At 48.1% G+C, this 15734-nt stretch overlaps 7 protein-coding genes; 3 read left to right on the forward strand and 4 right to left on the reverse strand.

Moving 5' to 3' along the window:
• Nucleotides 1-378: 378 nt before the first annotated feature.
• Nucleotides 379-1117, reverse strand: FFUJ_05369 (uncharacterized protein; the record flags this gene model as incomplete). XM_023578572.1 has 2 exons in its annotated part: nucleotides 379-976; nucleotides 1020-1117. 2 exons carry the CDS (start codon nucleotides 1115-1117, stop codon nucleotides 379-381), a joined length of 696 nt encoding a protein of 231 aa, XP_023431561.1.
• Nucleotides 1118-1939: 822 nt separating this feature from the next.
• Nucleotides 1940-3490, reverse strand: FFUJ_05370 (related to pisatin demethylase cytochrome P450; the record flags this gene model as incomplete). XM_023578574.1 has 5 exons in its annotated part: nucleotides 1940-2210; nucleotides 2266-2433; nucleotides 2487-2629; nucleotides 2696-3151; nucleotides 3200-3490. The coding sequence occupies 5 exons, from the start codon at nucleotides 3488-3490 to the stop codon at nucleotides 1940-1942; spliced, it is 1329 nt and encodes a 442-aa protein (XP_023431562.1).
• An 862-nt stretch (nucleotides 3491-4352) lies between these two features.
• FFUJ_05371 (uncharacterized protein) lies at nucleotides 4353-5635 on the forward strand (the record flags this gene model as incomplete). XM_023578575.1 has 2 exons in its annotated part: nucleotides 4353-4728; nucleotides 4794-5635. 2 exons carry the CDS (start codon nucleotides 4353-4355, stop codon nucleotides 5633-5635), a joined length of 1218 nt encoding a protein of 405 aa, XP_023431563.1.
• A 465-nt stretch (nucleotides 5636-6100) lies between these two features.
• Nucleotides 6101-7698, forward strand: FFUJ_05372 (uncharacterized protein; the record flags this gene model as incomplete). XM_023578576.1 has 4 exons in its annotated part: nucleotides 6101-6160; nucleotides 6212-6745; nucleotides 6797-6952; nucleotides 7006-7698. 4 exons carry the CDS (start codon nucleotides 6101-6103, stop codon nucleotides 7696-7698), a joined length of 1443 nt encoding a protein of 480 aa, XP_023431564.1.
• A 56-nt stretch (nucleotides 7699-7754) lies between these two features.
• On the reverse strand, nucleotides 7755-9185 carry FFUJ_05373 (uncharacterized protein; the record flags this gene model as incomplete). XM_023578577.1 has 4 exons in its annotated part: nucleotides 7755-7886; nucleotides 7940-8308; nucleotides 8373-8715; nucleotides 8764-9185. 4 exons carry the CDS (start codon nucleotides 9183-9185, stop codon nucleotides 7755-7757), a joined length of 1266 nt encoding a protein of 421 aa, XP_023431565.1.
• A 443-nt stretch (nucleotides 9186-9628) lies between these two features.
• Nucleotides 9629-12166, reverse strand: FFUJ_05374 (related to ROT2-glucosidase II, catalytic subunit; the record flags this gene model as incomplete). The annotated part of the gene is made up of 1 exon (XM_023578578.1): nucleotides 9629-12166. The coding sequence occupies one exon, from the start codon at nucleotides 12164-12166 to the stop codon at nucleotides 9629-9631; it is 2538 nt and encodes an 845-aa protein (XP_023431566.1).
• Nucleotides 12167-13123: 957 nt separating this feature from the next.
• Nucleotides 13124-15102, forward strand: FFUJ_05375 (uncharacterized protein; the record flags this gene model as incomplete). XM_023578579.1 has 2 exons in its annotated part: nucleotides 13124-13145; nucleotides 13199-15102. The coding sequence occupies 2 exons, from the start codon at nucleotides 13124-13126 to the stop codon at nucleotides 15100-15102; spliced, it is 1926 nt and encodes a 641-aa protein (XP_023431567.1).
• Nucleotides 15103-15734: the final 632 nt, after the last annotated feature.

A 15734-nucleotide genomic window follows, 5' to 3' on the forward strand; every position in this document is an offset into this window, starting at 1 on the left:
AAATCTCGAGCTACTTAGTACCGTTTGGTTCTTTTAAAATTAGTGCCTGAGTGGTGTTCAATAGCGCTGAAGTTTTTTGCGCTAAATCTTCAGTTATAAGAAACTACGGGAGACTATTGGTTTTAAAGCGGTCTCGCCAAATTGGCGTCTTGAGATAAAGGAGAAAATAAGCATAAAGGGTTCTAACCTCCCTTTGCTAGCACTTCTTCCTCTTTGACTTTCGGATTTGACTTCGATTTAATTCTTCCGCTCTTTAATGGCAGTTATGCATCTGGCGCTTCTCTTGTCCCTGGCCTTTGGACTTGAGTCTGTAGTCGCTGGTCCTTGCAAGCCAAACTCTTTCAGTGGGTTCACTTAAAACGCTAATTGCTCAAGTTACTAATAACCCAAATCAGCTACCGCAACTACTGCTACCACCACAGAAAGTCTGGGACTATCCTCAGCATTGTCGACAGATGCCACGAAAGCAGCCGAGCAGTCAGACTCAACGACAACAACCATTCTCGCGATTTCCGACTCCACTTTCTCCGCGACCTTTAGCTCTTCAGCGCCATTATCGGACACGACGGTATCAAGCGAGCAGACTGAGTTGACAGCAACAACGACGATCGCGGTCTCGGAATCCACTTCTGTAACTGATCTTGGGTCTACGACTTCGGTCGCATCGTCTGATATTTCTATAACAACATCAACTGAGGTCACCAGTACAGCGGTATCTGATTCATCTATTTCAACATCTGTTCTTTCGACGTCGGATGAATTGACATCTTCGGTCGATGCTTCGGTCACAACATCAGCTCCCGCTTCAACAACCACAACTGCAGAGTCTACCACTGACTCCACGGCAGTTTCTTCAACACAGATCTCTACCGATACAACACTGGAGGCAACAACGACGACTACCACCGAAGCGCCAACATCCACCACAATTGTTGAAGAAGTGTCTACAACAGCCACTCTCTTGCCTATTCCGACTCTGTTCACGTTGTCTGCTCAAGGTGGCCCAGCAGATGGCTTACTTATACATGGAAATGGTCTGCCAGAGTACTCTGTGTGGATAGGTGCTTTCTTGACTTGGCCAACTGGTTTGTTTAAATACGAAGAGGGCACCGGTCATGTATCGGTTGATGGAAACCCTTTGTGCGCTTTATCCTACCAGGGAAACTTCGACTTTGTTTCAGTCATAGTCTGTCCCACGACTTTACAGTTCTACCACGCGCCCTTGGTCTGCGATCGACCGACTGGTGGCAGCTTCAAGTGCAGCGTGGCTGTGAAGCTTTACAACTGTGTCACAAGCAACGGTGGAACTCGTACTTGCACAACTACAGATGCTTCTTGGAGTGATATGTATTCTTCTGCGCCTCTATACGCGTCGAGCGGAACTTATTATCAGCTCAGGTTTGCTGCTGCTGACTGGGCTCATGATAGTCAGGTATCTCCAATTGGTTTAATGGTCACGCCGGTGTAAACTCAGGAGACCTTTATCCTTGATTACTGGCTGCTGGCAGGATATAACAGCCTATAAGGAGATGTCAGTTTGCAGCTTGGAGAAATCCGTCTTAGATATGAACGTAGGCGATAGAACAGACATTAGCCATATCAATATGCATTATTTAGATGACGCAAAGGATCTTCTTGGGTCGGCAAAACCAAAACAGACTTAATTATAATACTTATTACTTATAAATCTCTCGTTCAGTTGTCGCACGGCATTCTTTTGCTTGACGTCTCTTAAGCCTCACAAACAATTCTGACTGCTTCCAAAACCAGGCGGCATGTAGATGCCACTCTGACTGCTCTGAAGCCCACTCAATATCGAAATGACGAAAGAGCTGCGGGATTAACTTGCCCATCTCCATGAGGGATATATTTTTACCGATGCAAGTTCTCGAACCGTGTCCAAACTGCCAAGGGAAGGCTTGAAGTTAGTTGTTGTTCATCAATACGTGAGATTACGTACAGCAATAAAGGTGCGATCCATGAGACTCAGCTGCTCGGGGGAAGCCTCCAGCCATCTTTCAGGTCGAAATATCTGCGCGTCGTTACCAAAAACGTCTTTGTTCATATGCATCAATGGCGCCGAAGTGCTGATATTAGTGCCGGCTGGAAGATTGTAGCCACAGACTTCTGCACCTTCTTCAGGTACATATCTCTCCAAAGGGAACCCTACGGCAGGATGCATCCGCATAGCCTCTTTCAATGTAGCTTGACTATTGAGTTTATCAGTATTCGCTGGGGCCATGGGAATTCAACTGGTTGGTTTACAAGTATGGCAGTTCCAACGACTCTTGATATGTCACATACTCAGAGAGCTGGTCGGCCTGATCAGCCTCATCAATTTCTCTTTGCAGTTTGTCGTAGACCCGTGGAGTTCTGATGACGAAATAAACTACAGCACGCAGGGATATGCCTGTGGTATCACTTCCCGCGAGACTGCATCAATATTAGCATCAGGAATAGAACAATTGCATCGCATCAGTACGCACAGATTGTTCGAGAGATGATTTATCATATCTCTGTGGGTTACTTTGCCAGTCTTGTCCTGCTTTTCTCGTAGCTGAGATAGAAAGTCTGTCCTGGAAGATTCTTTTGGACTGCGATCATATTTATCTAGTTCTTTCTCGGTAATCTTAAGAGCGCAGATGTCAGCACTAAACCGGGAGAAACAGCCCGGAGAAGAAAAGGATGACCATACTTTCAAGAACTTATCCATTGTGTCAGGCCAGTAGTTTTCCCTGATCCAGGAATTGGCATACAATCCGTCGAACAGTGCAACCAACCATTCGGACTGCCCAATGTTCTTGACTAATTCGAGGCCGTGGTTGATCTTGCTGATCATTTCGTCAACATCATGCCTTCTCTCTAAGAAACCGAATCGTCGTTGAAATGTGATGCTACCGATAACATCAAAGGCATACCACTGTAGCCAATGTGCCAAATCTAACCTCTGCCCTTCGAGATCGCGCATCGCATCTAGGAAGATGGCGCTACATTCATCGGCATAAACCTCGAAATTTCGCATGTTTGTCATGGAGAATATCTGCGCCACTGAGCCTTTTAACGCCTTATGTATTTTAGGGTTCCGTTCCGTGAACATGCTGTCCATTCGCCGTCCTTGGTACATCAAGGACATTGTTGTGTAAAAGGGGGTCTCGATCTATATCAGCGGTTTGTTCAATGATAGAAAGGCAGCATCTACCTTTTGAAAGTTCTTTCCTATGCCGTATACAACGGGTATCATAGCGGGATCTGAGGTCGAGACATGATTCGGTCCTGTGCGCACAATAGGGCCATACTTTTCGTGTAACAGTTGATACTGCCGAGGGGAATCGCCTTTATAAACGAGACTTAGCCGATACAAGGTCGTGTATCTAGCGAGCCATGGCCCAGGGATATGTCGGAGGCCAGCTCGAAATGTCAACCTGATGAGTTGAAAGAGAGCGAGACCAGTTAGCAGTGCTCCGTAGAGTACCCATTTTGAGCACGTCATGCTGAATGAAACTGAGTACGCTGTAATCTTCTGGAACTCGTGTGGTGCCTATCAGTTAGTGCAGCAGCAGCTTCAGTTTTGTAAGTGTTAAGCTGGACAGAAGCGGGCTCCGATTGTGGGGTAGTTACTCCGATCGGAGGAGTTCAGCAAAGGACGGGGAAATCCCCCATGTTCTCTTTACCCTGAATCACATGTTACCGTCATCCCAAGGGGAAATGCAACAGCTCCTGAGAAGTAACGACTAAATGCAATCAGATACAGACAAGCCTCATTCTGAGGATTGCTACTATGTCAATTTGGCAAGTATCTTAGGGATGAGTTTGGCAAAGTTAAAATACACATGCGCTATCCGGGTCTGTCTATAAAGTGGCATTACGCCGTACAATCATAGAGCTTGAAAGCTGTAAGTGAAGATCGTCGGAAAGTCCTTGGCGGCGGAGGTTTGTTTTACTTCGGAAGATCTATGACTCTACGGAGGATCTCCATGACGCTAACCTTCATATCTCCGTCAATGATCTCTAGTGCCACTACCCCGCAAGAATCAGCAATTAGTCAATGGTATTTAATAGCCCTCGGGAATAGTCTGGTCTGCTGCGGGTTGCTAGCTCAGAACTTAGCACCGGAGCAACAGGTTAGGCCTCTTCGGAGTAACAGTGGGAGACACAACCCCTCAGCACGAAGCCGAGGCTTCTTGTGAATCATCAAAGTGTCCGAGCAACTAGAATACTGCACAGAAACTCATAAGCTTCAGTCGCGCAGTTAGAGATATACTAGCTTAACTCGTGTTTTATATTTAAAAGAACGTGGTTTTAGCTCTCTTGTATTTAATCAAGTTTGCATATTATTTGAGACTCCAATCCACATGAAGCTATTCCTTGCCCAATGCAGCCTGAAAGCCACTCGCTCTGTTCTTTCGGCGGCGTTGAACGTCTCTAAGCAAGCGAGTGGTGTCTTTGAATTCCTGTTGCGCCAGTGCCCTGATCCTGGAACCACGTCACCTATGTTGTTTCACTACCTGCCACACGCTGTTCTGACTTCCTTGTGCCGGGCACTGGCACTCAGCTCGGCATTTACCGCCGCACTCGCCTCTTCCAGGATTGATACACATCTTCATGTATTGCCTCCTGCCTTTGCCGCCGCGATCAATGCCGCTGGCGGCGATCCCACAGGATACACAACTCCCTATTGGACTCTTGAGGGCATGATTGCATCCATGGATCGGACAAGCACAGACATTGGTACGTCATTGGCAACGATTATACATTGCAAGAAAACAGACTCTAACTAAGTGTCCCACTTACAGGCATCATGTCGGTCTCGGCACCCGGAGTCCAGATTGCCGGCACTGGCCAAGCTGCCCGTGACCTTGCAAGGACATGCAATAAGTACCTGGCCACGACCGCAACCAAGTCCGCGTATGGCAAACGACTGGGATTCTTCGGTGTCTTGCCGGATTGGCGCGATGTAAATGGTACATTGGCTGAGATAGACTTTCTGTACTCGACGCAAAAGTTGTGTAACGGTGTCACGGTGTTTACTACCTATGGAGATATGCTTCTCGGCAACCCACTCTTCCTCCCAATTTGGCAAAAGCTTCAGGACTACAAAGCTCTCATATTCATTCATCCGGATAGCTTATCGGTAGGCCCCAAGTTCATCGCTGGCGGCCTGCCCCAGCCGATTGTCGATTTCCCGCTCGCCACTACCCGGACGGCGGTAGACTTGATCATGACCAAGACGCTGCGCAAGTTCCCGGATATTGACATAATCCTATCCCACGCAGGCGGCACACTTCCTTTTATTGCTAGTAGAGCATTAGGCAGTCTTGCCGTACCAGATATTAGCCAGATTATCGGGTATAGCATGGCTGATGCTAAGGCTGACCTTGGTCGTTTTTACTTCGACATTGCCTTGAGCACTAGTGCTGCCCAACTGCATGGACTTCTGGACACAGTAGATGCAGACCACATCCTATTTGGGTCCGACTACCCTTATGCTCCAGCCTTTGCCATTGACGCTTTGCTGCTGCAGTATGCACAATTCGTGGCTACGGATAAAAGAGGACCTCTAATTCGTCCAGAAAAGCTTCGCGCGAATTCCTTATCTCTTCTTAACAAGCATGCTTTGATGGGGGCCTTGAAGTAATTCTATAAAGCCTCCTAGGGTCAGATTTTACCATATTCATGCATAATACTGTCACCAAAACGCGTCCACACGACTGTAAGGCAGTCAGAAACAATAACTTGAATTTGATCCTAAGGATAGCTATTAGACAAGCTATAATATAAAAGAAAATAGAGGAAGGTTTGAATTAAATTTAAAAACCAGTATCTAGGACTTATGTAATGGGAAGAATTTCTTTCCATAATCTAGTTACTAGCCTTAGTATTGCTTTATCCCATATTTACTATTTGCACTCTGGATGTGGATGGCGAAAAAAGGTAAATGAGAAGCTAAGACAAATCAGGAAGCATTCTGCGGGACGGGACCACCACTGCGAAAGATGATCGGCGCACGCGTAGCCGAGTAGATGTCCAACTGAGGGGCCATGTGCAATAACAACTCCTCATCCTGTCGCTATACCAGTTTTTAAACGAAAAAAATTGAGTCATGGTCGGAGTTCCGGGTCGTTCAAAAGCTTGCCATACCTGCAAGAGTCGTAAGCTCGGGGTAAGTTCTTACCTTTGTCAGTCATGTATCTGTCTGCTGATTTGCTCCAAGTGTGATCAACTTCGCCCGTGGTGTCGCCGATGCACCCGGGCTGGACTCAGCTGTGGAGGGTATGATAGGTATCCCATCTTCGTCAACAGCACCCAAGATGGAAACAGCGCTCTATCGGCTAGATCATACTCGCCACGTCATGCCTCAGACCAGACTGCGGTATCAACGCCTTTGCTTGACCTATCGCTTGAACGCACAGCAGCAGAGTCAAAGTGTCTGTTCCTCTACTGGCGCTTCCTACTCCCTAATAATGGACAGCTGTTCCCCCTGCAGGCCAACAGGTATTCGACTACAGGGTGGATACAGATCGTGCAAGACTTGGCCCAAAACGATGCCTGCGTTCGTACTGGGCTTCTCGCCAATGCATTGGCATTGGTTGGGCAGAAAACGGAACAGTTGTCCGTCGTTATGGAGGCATTTAATATGTACACCAAAGCGCTGCAGACACTCGCTCGATCTTTACGCCATATCAAACCAGAAGAGACGACAGAGGACCCTAGGTTGATGACATCGGCGCTTCTGGCGGCATTTGAGGTATTGTTACTTTTTGTGCTGCTGCCTTTCTCTCATGGCTGACATGGGTAGCTACTTCAGGTATCCGATGGCCGTCAGTCTTGGCTCCATGGAATGACCTGGCTTCGTCACTCGGCAGGGCAAAAAGCCATTATCCTTGCCAGAGGCCCAGAGAGCTACAAAAACGGTCTCGCTCACCAACTATTTGTAGACGGCCGCCTACATCTGGTATGGGAGACCCTATTCTTATTTCAACTCCAAAGACTAAGATTCGTCTCTAGATATACCCGGACATTCACGAACGTAAACGGTCGGTATTTAATACCCCAGGGTGGAAGTCCATACCATGGTCCACGCTGCCAAAGAATCCAAAGGACGAGTTGGTGGACATACTTCTGGAGATTCCAGGTCTGCTGGAAGATCTTGAGCGTAAGCCTGCACATGAGACGCAGCAGGGGTCATTGTATGCGCAACTGCAGGAAAGATGCCGTATTTGCGATGAAAGTCTACGCAACTGGTCCACTTCTTCCGGCCAAGCTAGTGTCAGTTTCGCCGAAGGGTTAATATCCACCCCTGCAACCCAGGTCTCCTCTCTGTCCTCAGAAGACTTCGCCATGGCTCATTTGGGTATGATCTACTGGGCGACTTGCAGCCTTCTGTACCGAGTCATGGCTGACGACACTAATACCGGGCTTCACTGCCGTAAAATCTTGCTCATGGTCCCCTTCTTCCAGAGGCCCGATATGGGTGCCATCTTCATCAACTTTGTGGGGTTTCCAGTTAGCGTTGTCGTAAGCTTTATCGCACGACAAGAGAATCATGCTGCCTTTGAGGCGCTGAAAGAATTACTCTACAAGATATTTATGGACCCAAATCGTGGCAGCCAGCTACGGGCATTTTATGAGACGTGGACATGGCAGAGCACTAATGAGACACGAGTGGTCATGAATAAAACGAAAGCAAGGACTAAGTAACCTATGTACGCGCGATCCTATAATCTCCAGGATTTGTGCGCATGTTCATATCTTGTCTACTCTACATCCACACTTGCAATTGCCACGCCATTGCTGCTTTGCACAAGATCTGTGGCAGATCTACCGTTTCGAGCTACTTCTATCTCTTCAGGCGTTGGTAGATTAACAATCATCAAATAGAGAATGTTCTAGATCTGTGTCAGCTAAATCTCTGTCAAAAGCTTCGCATCGGGCGACATACGCGACTAATGCGACGCTGTCCGTTCTCTAACAGCTCAGACTGGTGCTGGAACTGTTGTAGTTGTAGCTCGTAAGCGCTTTCATACTGCTGGATGTAGGCTTGCTTTTCTTCAGCAGTGAGATCCATACCTTGTAGTACAGAGATGAGGTTTTCCATCTGAGAAGATTGTTGGTCTCGGATAAGCTGCTCTTGGTTGGCCATGGCAGAGCGCATACTTTCTTTTTGCTTTTCAATATTGGGTGTCAGCTTACCCCCAGATAAGAGGCCAAGTAAGCCACCGTTAGAGGCAGGATGGTTTGGGTCCAGATAGCGATTTGAGAAAGGCTTTCGTGGAACCGAGGAGAGTACATCTCCATTACTTTCAGATGCCTTCGTAAGTCTTGGAGTCAGCTAATGAGACTCAAGGGCTACGTGGAAGGGAGGTACTACTTACGTAGCGCGCCTGAGCGCGTTGATCAAAGTAGTCGTTCAGCTTGGCAAACACCGTTCTCTTCTTGTCAGTGTCCGGAGTGGTTCTCTCGATAGTTGGATAGATTAGAGTCGCAACGGAGTCGGGTAGATCCTCTTCACCATGGGAGACGCCAGCCAAAGGATTTCGCAGGTTCCTTTTGGCTTTGGATGATGTTGCGGACGTCGACTCAAGTTTCAGCATAGCTTGCGCTGGATCAACTCTTTCTTTGTTGATGGTGGAGATCGGACTGTAAGACATGAGAAGGCAATACAGTCCCCGCGGCTGGAAGAAATTGACGTTCGCTCGATCCATGAAAGAGTTCGTTCTATTTGTAGATCAGCCATAAGAACGAGAAAGCAAACAGCAGACCTACTTCCATCGAGTCTCCGTCTTGGCGATAACCCCAGCGACGATCTGCACGGCAGCGGAAACGCCTAGGGCGATGTGATTGGGAATGAACCCGGTGCCCATGGCAGCCACCTGAATGGCATAGAGCCATTTGGACGCTTGTACGGCGTTGTTGATAGACTGTATGAAGGCGATGAATGTTTCTTGATCGATACCAAATGCCTGAAGATCGGGTGCGTATGCCTCTACGAAACCACGTTCTTTGTTTCCGGGGCGTCTCTGGGGGATGACAACTGGACTACTTAACCGAAGTGGTGATAGGTTGACACCCAGCCCCGGATGTTTCATCAAGAAGCTGTCCAAAGTCGAGCCTGAAATTTGCTCCATCTCTCTGGTCCTGTCCTCAGAACGGCCGTTATAGGATAAGGGATTGTTGTTCGAAGTCATAATGGTTTCGTGATTTAGTTATTGGAATGCAGGCAGGCTTCGTTGGCATTAACATGAGGGAGGGATCCTTTTAAATACTTTTTTCAAGCCAGTCCGGTTCCCGTTGGCGTTGAGCAATGTTGTTGGGAAGGATTTAACAGTACGGTGTGGCTGGTCCGTTTGACGCAATTGCAGGTCTACGCCTACGGCGAGGGGTATAGACAGTGTTCTGACATGCTGTGCTCAGGCACTGCATACCTAAAAATCGGATAATGTAATAATTTTCTAGCTTCAATATGACTTCAAATGAAAAAATTACTTTCTATATATGTTGTTGCATATCCGACTAAGTACTTAAGTAATTAGACATTAAATAATTAATAGGCATTGGTAAGAATTTTAAACCCTAGCCATAAGTCTTCGATATAAATAACACATTAACCGTTTTATTATCTACAAAATATCTACTTTAGTTCAAATTGCTTTTTACCCTCTGCACTCAGACCCAAGTCAACAACTTCCTTCTCCTCGCTCACGACCGTTCTCAAGTCTCCAAAGGGAAGGATAACAACCAGTGACTTCCAGGGAGCTTGGAAGCCAGAGCTTTCATCCTTGGAGAACTTGACCTTGATCACCGACTCGGTAGCCGAGTAAGCAATGGTATAAGAAGAGATCTTGTTCTTGGTTGACACAGAGGTACCATCATCTTCATACCACGTCGTCTCGTGCCACTTGCCATCGCGAGACGCCTTCTGAGGAGGGAAAATCTCGACCCCGCGGTAGTCATCGAGTGGGAGATTTGCCACGTTCTCTTTCTCACCCGGAGAAAGAACCTGGACATCTCGGCCAACAGCAACGGCACGGCCAACCTTGCCGAGAACAGGAATACCAGCACCATGCCACTCAACGTCCAGGTCAACCCACTGCCCAGCCTCAAGATACTGGTATGGTGCATTCAGGTTCAGATATCCCTCATCATCGTCTGAAGCCTTTGGAAGATAGAACTTGACCTTGCTTGCTCCAGCCTCGAAAACGCCGCCAACGAGCATGGAGTCACCGAGCCAGTACTGTTTCTCTCCATCAAGCAGCTTCCAGACTTCAGGGTCGGACTCGTAGCCCCAACCGATCCATCTCTGAGGAGGAGAAGCAGTCTGGTGACTCTCAAGAGACAGAGAGTAGATGTAAGGAATCAATGCATAGCGACGCTTGATAGTCTTGCGGACAAGATGTGTGATCGATGGGTGCATCCAAGGCTCAATGACATCGCCGATCGAGTTGTCTTCGCCTGTCTTGAAGCAGTTGATTGCGAATCGAGGAGAGTAGATACCGAGTTGGACCCATCGGAGAAGAAGCTCAGGGTCAGGCTGAGGACCCTCGAAGCCACCAATATCATGTCCGTAGCATTGCATGAGGGAGAGGCCAGCGTTGAGACCTAGGGCAGTCGAGCCTCTCATACTATCCCAGCTAGTAGTGTTATCACCACTCCAAGAGCTGCAGGCGTAACGCATGGTACCCGCTGTAGCACTGCGAGTGAGAACGAAAGGGCGCGAGTCTGGGTTAACAGCGAGAAGAGCATCATGAGATGCCTTACCGTTCAGCTCGGTATGTAGACTCCGACCCCAAAGACCGACCTGAGGTCGCTTCTCAAGCCCCTCAGGAACCTCGAGTACGTCCTTGTTAACGTTGAGAGCGCACTCCCATTCGTCATCTGGGATCGTGTACTCGTTGTTATCGTTCCACATGCAGTCGATACCCTCTTCTGCGAGCTTCTTAATTCCATTGTACCACCAATTGTAACCGGCCTCAGAAGTAAAGTCGATATGGCCACCATTGGCTCTCTCGCCTCCTCCAGCGCTCCAAAGCTTGGTAACAGCGGGTTCCTTGGTATGGGGATCAAGGAAAAGACCGCCAGCATCCTTGAGCTTCTGGTACTCGGGATGACTGGAAACGAGATATGGCTTGACATTTGCGATACAACGCATGCCTAGCTTATGGAACTCCTTGATCCAGTCCTCAGGATCAGGGAAGCGGTGGCGATTCCAGGTGAAAACATGTCGGTTCTTTGGGTGCTGCTCAGCCACGGTGTATCCAGATGACATCTGGTAAGCTGAGCAAGGAATGTCGTGCTCCTTCATCTTGTGCGCCAACTCGATCAGGGCCTCACCAGCAGGGGGGTCGTCAAGCATGGAATACTTCATGCCTCCGGAGAGGTAGCCAAAGGCCCAGCGAGGGACAAGAAGAGGATAACCGGCGAGATCAGCGTAGGTCTGAACCACCTCTTTGAGCGTCTTTCCGGTGATAATATACTCTTCCAGACCTCCAAAGTCTTGACGATAGACCTTGTAGAATCCCCACATACCATCCATCTCAGAGCCGATGGAGTATTCTCCTCGAGTATGGCTGGTGGAGAACATAGCCACGCATCCTTGGGGCGTAGCATTGATCAGGAGGGGGATGTTCTTGTAGAGAGGGTCAGTTCGGTGAGCGTCGTATCCAAAACTGTCGGTGGCTGATATTTGGAAGCGGCGACCAGAGAGATCCATTGGTGCAGCTTTTTCTCCAAGACCGACATGGAACGTCTTGCGGTTGTACTGAGTGTAATGAGCGACACCGTCGCCATTGACCGCATAAGATCTGTTGTCAAGATCTTGAAGAATAGGTGGCTGCCCATCAAAGCCTACCGAGAGAAGAGGGGTCTCTCCGGCGTAGTCGACATTAGCGATCACATCGCCAATCTGGATCTTGGTACCCTTGTCACTGGATGTGACTTTCGGCTGAGCACCGTCTAGCTTTGTCTCAGCACGAGGGACACTGGGACGAGGCGGTAGCGGATGGGTAGCGGATGTGAAGGTGGTTCTGAAGACGTTGGGACGAACGGCTTCAAAGTTGAACTCAAAGGGTAGAGTGGCATCGTTGCAACGCAAGTGGACAGACGGCTTGGTGCTGTCTTGACCAGCCGCATCGACGGTCCACGACGAGGGAATGCGTTCACGTTGAGGCATGATGAAACAATAATCGAGGTTTGATGTACAAACTCAATAGTTAACGATTGAAAGAGGAAAATACAGGAGGGAATGATCCTCTTTTAACTTGACGCAGCATGCATTCATTGCCGCGTTCGGGATGCAAGTATCGCCTCATTTACAGCCAATATCTATCGAGAAGAAGCCAAGATCGGGTCTGCCTCGTTTTGTCCGACGCCATCGCCGGAGAATTCTGCCCAAGTCCGGTCCTGCTCTGCCGCGTGACCCGTTCAGTACTAAACCCCTCACGCTGGGGTCGGAGAAAACACCAAAAAGTCCGATTTCTTTGCCGAGAATCCCCACGGGGTAAAAAGTCCACTCCGATGACCAGCAACAGCATTATTTCTGATGATCATAACCCTCACTTGACCCCCAAACTATTTGAGCTAGTTAATTCAATCTGATGAGTTTTCAGTCTTTTTTTTTCAGACATTAAATAGGTAATATAAAGATCGTTATGTAGAGGACCAAGAGATCAAGCTCCACATATATGTCTTTCAGACCTATCAATGACTGAGAAATGATGTTCCTGCCTGAGGCGTCGAAACAAGACTTCCGCTTCTAAACTTCCCCGCGCAAACATGATTCGCCAGGGGGAGACTGAACATCATGAGAAGCGCGTTTCGGCATTCAATACCAGTCCAAGCTCATATATTAAGATGAAAAGAGATCAACATGTCACAGATTCATCAACCTTCAGAAGGGGCAACTTCACAAACGGCCCCGTCCTCACGTATCCGTAAGAAAAGATTACCGGTATATCCGCCTTGCATTTGAAATTTGCCAGCCTCAACTTAGAGTTATTACATGCATGTATAAAGAATCTAACATGAATCTTTTAGAAAGCATGCATAGCTTGTCGCCAGAGCAAAGTCAGTAGGCATCCAGGTACCTCTCTGGACGCACGTAGCTTACCTCTTGATTAGGTGAAGTGCAATGGCTCACGGCCATGTTCTCGGTGTGTATATTATATGGACGGACACGAACTCACAGTGCTGATGGACAACATAGGTGTTGTCAACTTCAAAAGACGTGCCAATTTGTCGAGAGACCAAAAGAGGACCATGAACTGTTCGACTTCCTTGTCACCGGTGACAGTAATGTTTCTAATTCGTCGTTACAGCAAGATCGAGGCGCTCCAGAGAGAGGTCGAGTTTCTTAAATCACAGCTGCAATCCTATTCATCCTCAGTGATGGAGCGCTCACCTACCACCTATCCAGCAGAGGATCAGCCGACATTCATGACAGCGAGTCGTACCGACGTTCCGGCTCATGGTGTATATACATCTGCACCAGCAAGAGTCCCTTTGCAACCCGTGGGATCGACCTGCACTAGCTCTCCAGATACTGCTACATTCCTTAACAGAGCCCAAGGAAGATCGAGGTCAGCCTTCGAGACTGATACAATAGCCCCCACAACAGCTGAGCTCGGGATTGATATGAAGGACGACGAGGCGCGGCTGTACTTCAATGCATTCTTCTCCGGCTGTGACCGCTACGTTCCCGTTTTTGACCAGCGCTTTGACACAATGGAAGCTATTCGCAACAACAGTGCTTTGCTATTTATCACAATATGCTCAGTTGGGTGTCGTGTGCTCAACGGCACAAGCTCGAGATGGCGAGCTCTTGCACTCCAGACTCAACGCTTGCTCAATGCCGCTATCGTCAATCCGTTGATGGGAAGTCTTGAGACAGTACAAGCAATTCTCGTTCAAGCCTGTTATGCAGGAGAAAGGGCACTCCTCATTGCAATTGCCACGCGCATGGCCTTGGATCTTGGATTCCCTGAAGCCTACGATACGCTCATTGCGGAATCCGTCTTGGGAGACATGCAGATGGACAACACCGACCAAGCTACCTACAGCGACAACACTATGCGCATGCGCAAAACTAGAGTTTGGCTGCATCTATTGGTGATGAGCTACATTCTACACGTAGATGCCGGAGGGATGCCAACGTTCAAGTTTCGAGGTGCTTCACGCAGATGCAGAGTCCTCCTGCAAAGCCCACTCGCTACCGGGATGGATCATTATCTCTTCGCTCAGGTCGAGCTGAATGTTCTTCGCGCAAAGATATATGCATCTCTACCCCAGGGCGCCCATCTGAGTGACGAAGAGATTCTTGATCTTGTCAAAGATGCCAAACTCGACATCGATGTCTGGTTCCAGGACTGGGTACGAATCTCGCAGCCGCATCACGAAGCGATGCCTTGGTTTGTGCCTAACCTTTCTGTTCAGCGCTGCTGGGCTGACAACATGGCTCTTTGTCGTGCTGTGAGAGCCGCGGGCGTGGAGAATGTCAACGTCATGTCGCCCATCCAGAAGAACATGTTATCAATGACCAGAGCTTCGCTTCAGCAACATCTTGATATCATCATCCAAGAACCAAGGATATATCTCAAGAGTATCCGCTATGCAATGGACTTTGTCTGGGCAAAGAACACTTTCTGTTGTCTTCTTCTGCTCAAGTTGTCTGCTTTGCTACCCGACACAGATAAGTTGCAGACGCAAGGTCTCAGCAATGAGCTTATCGTAAAGGCTAGCATCCTGCTGCAAGAACTAGAACTAGTCGCTGCTGCGGGGCATAAAGACGACACTCGATCAAATACCAGTTCACTATACCTTCAACTTTTGAAGACGAGTATACAGAAGTATAAGCGTTGGCTAGGTCAAGATGAACAAGGCCCTGGAGGAGGACAAACATCCTTTCCTCTGACTCAAGAGAGGAACTGCGACAACGAGCTTGAGTCTTTTGTCCCAGACCAATTTGTCTTCGAATGGGACTTTCCAGGCCTGACCCTGTTTTCGTCTCCTATCAATGAGACCGGTTGGATCAATGAACTTCTTACCGGAGCACAAGAGTTTGGGGAAACCGGAAGCAGCATCAACTGGGCTCTAATCGACTTTTCTATGTGAGATAATCAGCAGAAATCAAACGGCTGGTGTGCCATGGTAGATAATACAGCTATTCTCTGCATGTTTTAATAACCTGTCGGCCGCAATGTTGTGCATACCATGGGCCCCGAAGGAGAGATAAACTGCACGACTGTTGGACTGAACTACTTTAAATTCTTTTATCTCTACTCTCAACTTGGCAGTAACAAGCTCGACGTCGCCAAAATATCTAGCAGTCGCTTCTGTGAAACACCAAGCTGACAGGATCAATACTTCAGGAAGATCGAGCCAATCGTCAGCCATGTAGTTATACACTGCATAATGGGCTGCGACCCGGATTTAAGCAATACTGATTTCACATAACCCATTTACGTCTAGCCTCTAACATCAGTCCGCTGGGCCGTCAGCCCGTCAACTATAACTAAAACTCTTGACTTCCTAGCACGGCCCCCCTTAGCCTCTTTCTTAAGAGCATAAAGCAAAGGAAATAGAGTTAGATGCAACTAATAAGAGAAGCTATCACCGCCAATTTATGACTGAATGTTTTATGTACAACATGGGATGAATAATGCAGAGTGATCTGTGCCGTAGGAACAGTGCAGATAAACAGAACTTTCCTCAGTGATGCATCAATATTCGAGACTTCTGGAGTT

Source organism: Fusarium fujikuroi, chromosome FFUJ_chr06 (genome assembly GCF_900079805.1).
Source record: "Fusarium fujikuroi IMI 58289 draft genome, chromosome FFUJ_chr06".
NCBI lineage: Eukaryota > Fungi > Ascomycota > Sordariomycetes > Hypocreales > Nectriaceae > Fusarium > Fusarium fujikuroi.